This window comes from Oenanthe melanoleuca, chromosome 13 (genome assembly GCF_029582105.1).
Source record: "Oenanthe melanoleuca isolate GR-GAL-2019-014 chromosome 13, OMel1.0, whole genome shotgun sequence".
NCBI classification, from domain to species: Eukaryota; Metazoa; Chordata; class Aves; order Passeriformes; family Muscicapidae; genus Oenanthe; species Oenanthe melanoleuca.
In genome coordinates this window covers 12125399-12130893 of record NC_079347.1, presented here as the reverse complement: position 1 = coordinate 12130893, position 5495 = coordinate 12125399, and the positions used below count along the sequence as shown (strand labels likewise).

Here is a 5495-nt window from a genome sequence, read left to right as displayed (position 1 = left end):
TTTTGACACATGCAGAATTTTGCCAAAATCTCATTGTGTACTGCAGTTTTAAAGAAGCATGTTAAAAAATATATCAGCACTTGTAGTAATGTGTTAATTGTCAAAATGCCCCAAATAGTCTTGAGGCTTCACTATTAAACTGAAATAAAAACTAATTCTGCAACAGGAAAAAATACTGTTTCCTAAAAAGAAATTTTGGAGTATTTACCTTGCTTTTCTGCTTGGGAGCTTTGGTTGGTAAGTTCGGTGGACAATAACTCTTCTTTTTAGTTTTAAAAATACACTTTTAGTTTGCCGCATTTTCCCCTTACCCCAACCTGCTCTAGGTTAAGGCACAGTTAGTGTGCAAACAACTCCCAAACGTGACCGTGCTTCCCTAACGAGGGTGGAAATGGGCAAACCCTTCGCCAGGCAGCGGCTGTGAGGAACTGCGACACTGGCTTGTACCAGAACAGGCTTTGGGATGAGTTACAGGGTGCGTTATGTGTTCTCAGTCACCGCTCAGTCACAGCAGCCTGCCGAAGCCATGGGATGGTGGCACTTGCGTCTTTGCAAGAATTTCCGACCTGAACTGATTTAAATCAACAGCGAGATGCCTCCGGCAGCATCAGCAGGCCGACACCGGCCCGGGCAGCGGCTCCGGTCGCACCGAGCGGGCTCAGCCCCGCAAGGCGGGGTCACACAAGCACAGGATGGTTTGGGTTGGGACGGAGCTTAAAGAACGTCTTGTTCCACACCCCCGCCATGGGCAGGGACACCTTGCACTATCCCAGCCCCATTCAAACTGGCCTGGAACACTCCAGGGATGGGGCAGACACAGCTTCTCTGGACACCCTGTGCCAGGGCCTCACCATCCTCACAGTACATTTTAAATTAAAATAATTTTAATAAAGAATTCTTTCCTAATACCTAATCTAAACCATTTTCCGTTGTCCTGTCACAACATGCGCTTGTAAACAGTCTTGTCCCATCCTTCCTGTATATTCCCTTCAGGTACTGGGAGGCCGTAATTAGGTCACCCGAAGCCTGCTCTTCTCCAGGCTGAACACTCCCAATTCGGAGTTCAGCGGGGCCGCGAGCAGACTCGGTTGAACCCACCCGCTTAGTACCTAACACAGGCAGGGCTGAGCCCGGCTCCGCGCAGGCCCGTCCCACCATGGCCGCGCTCCCGGCCTAGGGCTCTTCCCACGGAAGCACGGGCGGCAGCGGAACTGGAAGTGTCCCGGGGATCCGGCGGAAGCGGTCGTTGTCCGGGGAGACGCGGCGGCGGCGGGGCCGCGGGTGAGGATGCGGCGGCTGCTGTTGGCGCTGGCCTGGCTCGGTGCGGCCCTTCCCGCAGGTGCGGCCGGGGGGCTCTGGCTGCGCGGGCGCGGAGCGGGCGGGGCGCGGAGCTGACACCGCCTTCCGTCCTCTCTCTCCCTAGGGGCGGCGGCGGAGCGGGGCGCGGGCGGCGCCGAGCCGGTGCGGTACCGCACGGCCGAGATGGCGGACGCGATGCTGGGCAGCGGGGCCCTGGCCGAGCAGCCCGTGCTGCTGTCGGCGGTGCCGGCCGAGGCGAGCGGCGGCCCGGCGGGGGATTGCGATGGGGCGGCCGCGGGCGAGGCGTGCGGGCCGGCGGGGAGCGGCCCCGCGGCCGCCCAGGCCCGGGAGCAGCCCGTGCTGGAGCCCGTGCTGCCCGCGCCCGCCGAGGAGCAGAACGGCACCGACAGCGCCAAGGCTCCCAAGGTGAACTGCGAGGAGAGGAACACGACGGGCGTGGAGCGCTTCACGCTGCAGATCCTGAACGTGTCCCAGGTACGCGGGTGGCCGCTCACTGCCCGATGGTGTGAACGCGTCAGGCTGCCCAGCCAGCCTGCTGCTTTCAGTGCTTGACTTAGTGAATTTTCCTGTGTAACGTCCTCAGTTCTACCGAAGAAAAGATAGGACAAGGAGGCTTTTTGGGCCATTCTGAGCAGGAAAAAAAATGGAGTTACAGCTTGCTTCATGTGCCTCTGTTTGTTATCTGTGTGCCTGCAGGGTACTGCCAGCTTTCCTGCTCTTTGGACTGGTCTTTCTCTTGGAAATTGTTAATGGCAGTTAGTGCCAGCTCATTTCTTGTAACAGTTACATGTAGGTATATTTTTAAGTAATAGACTTCTAAAACAACCTTCAGAAAATGTTATATAATTCTCTTATATAAATGTTATATAATTCTCTACCTGTTTTAAAAGGTGCAGCTGTTTGATCAGTATTGCCAAGTATCTAATGGATTGCTGAATGCTGCATCCCTACACAGAATTTAACTCTGTTAAATATGTAATTGTGCATGTTTGTTTTTGTGCTTTCTCCAAGGACCTGATGGAGTTCCTGAACCCAAACAGCAGTGACTGTACATTGGTCCTGTTCTACACACCGTGGTGCCGCTTTTCTGCCAGCCTGGCACCTCATTTTAACTCTTTGCCCCGAGCATTTCCAACTCTTCGCTTCCTGGCATTGGATGCATCCCAGCACAGCAGGTAACTCACACTCCCATGCTCTAGCTCTCTATTAACTTTGAGTGTTAAAAACAGGAGTGGCTTTATTTGTTTGTTTATTTTATTTTTACAATTTTACTTAGTGAAATTTCGGTATTGTGACTGTCTTTATTTCTTCCCCCAGAAGATTTGATTTCCTTCATGCTTTGTTTTTTCTTTATGTAGTTTATCAACTAGATTTGGAACTGTGGCTGTACCAAATATCCTCCTTTTCCAAGGTGCCAAACCTATGGCTAGATTTAATCATACAGACAGAACACTGGAAACCCTGAAAGACTTCATCTTTAACCAGACAGGTGTGTGAATCAGCCCTGGTTTGTCAGTGGGAAGAACAGGCTGGCTTTAAGGTCCAAATTTGGCTTTCCTATCCCTGGGTGTGTTCTTTAAAATTAATGTCATAAAGACACTGAGAGGACCCAGCAGAGGTTCACTTAGTCAATTGTTGCCATGAGCTGGATTTCAGCCTGTGCTGAGAGCAGAAACTCAGCTCCTTGGGCTGCTGTCACAGAAGAGGGGGAACATAGATCCATAGCTACGTGTGATAGAGTGGATAGCTAGAGAGGCTGCCAGAAGGATGGAGCATATCTTCCTGCCCAAAGATTTAATTGAGAATGAAATAAACTAAACTCTCTTTAAATTATTAAATTAAATAAATATATTGAACTCTCTTTAGCTAGCGACCCAGCTAGCTCTCTTCTAATCCACACTTAAGTGCTGTGTGGATCTGCATTTCCAGAAATGCACAAGAATGAGATTCCTGAAAAGATTCTAAATTAAACTTCCCAGCACTGAAAAACCCCCACAACTTATCCAAGGTTGTGCTGTGAGAGAACAGAACAAGCCTTCTCCTGTTACACAAATACACATAAAAATCACCAAGTTTTTATATAAGTAAATCAGGTATATGTTTTATATAAATAAATAGATATATGCTAATGTACAAGGGCCATCTCACCAAAATTTTAAGCCTACCTGTGTTTGACCAAAGCTCCAGATAAAACTAGCTTCTCAATTTAGCGATTATGATGTTGTGCTTTTTTTTTTAGGGATAGAAGCTAAAAGCAATGTGGCTGTGACAGAGGAAGACTGGGAAGGGCCCCTGCCAAGTGTTCTGACGAAGGGCATAGACTGGCTGCTCCTGTTCTCTGTGCTCTTCCTGGCTGGCTTTGTCATGTACGCCACCATCCGCACCGAGAGCATCCGGTGGCTCATCCCGGGACAAGAGCACGAACATCAGGAATAACCTCTGATGTTCAAACAGGGACAACATTCTCCACTTATTGGTAAAGTGGGAATTTCTATGGACTAGAGGTACCTAAGAATGAACTGTTGAATCTGTTGGCTGTAATTTATAATAATGACTAGAAATTGGCTTTATTTATCAACTGCTGAATCTGTAACAAAAGCACATTTGTGGCGATTACAATGGTAAGTAAACAAGTACAAAAAAACATGAACTAAAATTTTTATTAAGCTGCTCTGATTGACTTCTTTTTAATGGAATTTGATGTAATTAGTGGTACAGTTCTAATTTGTAGATCAGGGAAGATTTTTACAGCACACTGGTCTGTATGTGCTGTGTACACGCTTGCTTGCGTGGCACTGCAAGAAAAACACTGGTGAGGGGAGGTGTTGATACATTGGTTTCCCTGTCCATAAAATGAACTATGAAGATGTTTTAAATGATATTTCACTCCCATGGAAGTGACTGTTCCCACCTCTGGCACTGGAGTTCAGTGCTGGTTTTCTCATTCACTTTGCTCTGAGTTTTGACTTATTGGCAGTTCTTTATGAGATTTAGAGTCACTTCCCAAGCTCACCTCACTATTTCTGTGTGTGTATATAACTTATTTACCACATTTCTGTTGGATGAAATTGTATTAATTGTCCTTTATAAAAAAAATAAATCAGGTTTTCAGTGTAACCTTTTAAGTCGTTTTCTTTCAGAAGTAAAAACATGTAATTTCTGAACTACAGCTCACCTGCCTAAATTAGCAAGACCAGTCTTGATGTTTATTTAAATTTCTAGTACCATGTTTGCTAGTTCCACACTCTCCACTTGAGGCTACATAAAGAATTCATGGCTCCTTTTAGTTATAATTAGTATGGAGGGCTTTGGATAAGGTATGGACTGGTATGTTGTGGGGGGTTTGAATTATGTGATTGCATAGCATCTGTCATGGTGGAAGCTTGCCAGAGTACCCTGATAGGATGCTTTAGAGAGCAAATTAAACTAAGATTAAAAAAAGACAGTGCTAAGACTTATTGTTTGATAGATAGCTCATATCCCTACAACATAATTCTTCACGTATTTCCCTGCTGGCTCAATATTTTCCTCTGGAAACCAGAGGTGGTGTATATCTGTATCCAAAAAGGAAACTGCACTGGTAAAACTTTGGTATGACTGAAGATAAAGCTAGGATGGATGTTATTAATAAAGATTGTGAACGATAAATTCGAGCATTTTTGCCTCTGCCATCCAGTTCGAGAGGCCCAGGGCTGGAATTGTCCTTGGTGCTCATGTCTGCAGCGCTAAAAGAAGCGGGAATGTGTTTACAAACAGAACGGGGCAGTTTCAGTGCCGTCCCACGGGGTGGAAATGACACCTGCGTGCTCACTGCGGGATAGATTCCACCCACGGCAGCTCCACCCGGCCGCTCTCCTCCCGGGTAGGTGTCACAAATCACGGAATCACCAAGGTTAGAAGAGACCCCTTAGTCCGTCCAGTCCAACCCTCCGCCAGCACCGCCGCTGTAACCCCTAAACCGCATCACCCAGCGCCAGATCCGGGCGCCTCTTAAACCCTCCAGGGCTGGTGACCCCCGCACCCCCGAGCAGCCGGTGCAGTGCCGGACCACCCCGACAGTAAAAAGGTTTTTATTAATATCTGATCTGACTCCTCCCATCTCAGCTTTAGCCGGGTTCTGGTGCTCTCACCGCAGGCACGGCAGAAGAGCTCGGTCCGTCGCGGCGGAGGCGGCT

At 48.0% G+C, this 5495-nt stretch overlaps 1 protein-coding gene across 1 annotated transcript; it reads left to right on the top strand.

Annotated features, from left to right (window-relative positions):
- The first annotated feature begins 1244 nt into the window (after positions 1 to 1244).
- TXNDC15 (thioredoxin domain containing 15) lies at positions 1245 to 4437 on the top strand. Its single transcript, XM_056502287.1, has 5 exons — positions 1245 to 1339; positions 1424 to 1794; positions 2332 to 2495; positions 2679 to 2809; positions 3560 to 4437. The coding sequence occupies exons 1-5, from the start codon at positions 1288 to 1290 to the stop codon at positions 3754 to 3756; spliced, it is 915 nt and encodes a 304-aa protein (XP_056358262.1). The 5' UTR covers positions 1245 to 1287; the 3' UTR covers positions 3757 to 4437.
- The last annotated feature ends 1058 nt before the right edge of the window (positions 4438 to 5495 follow it).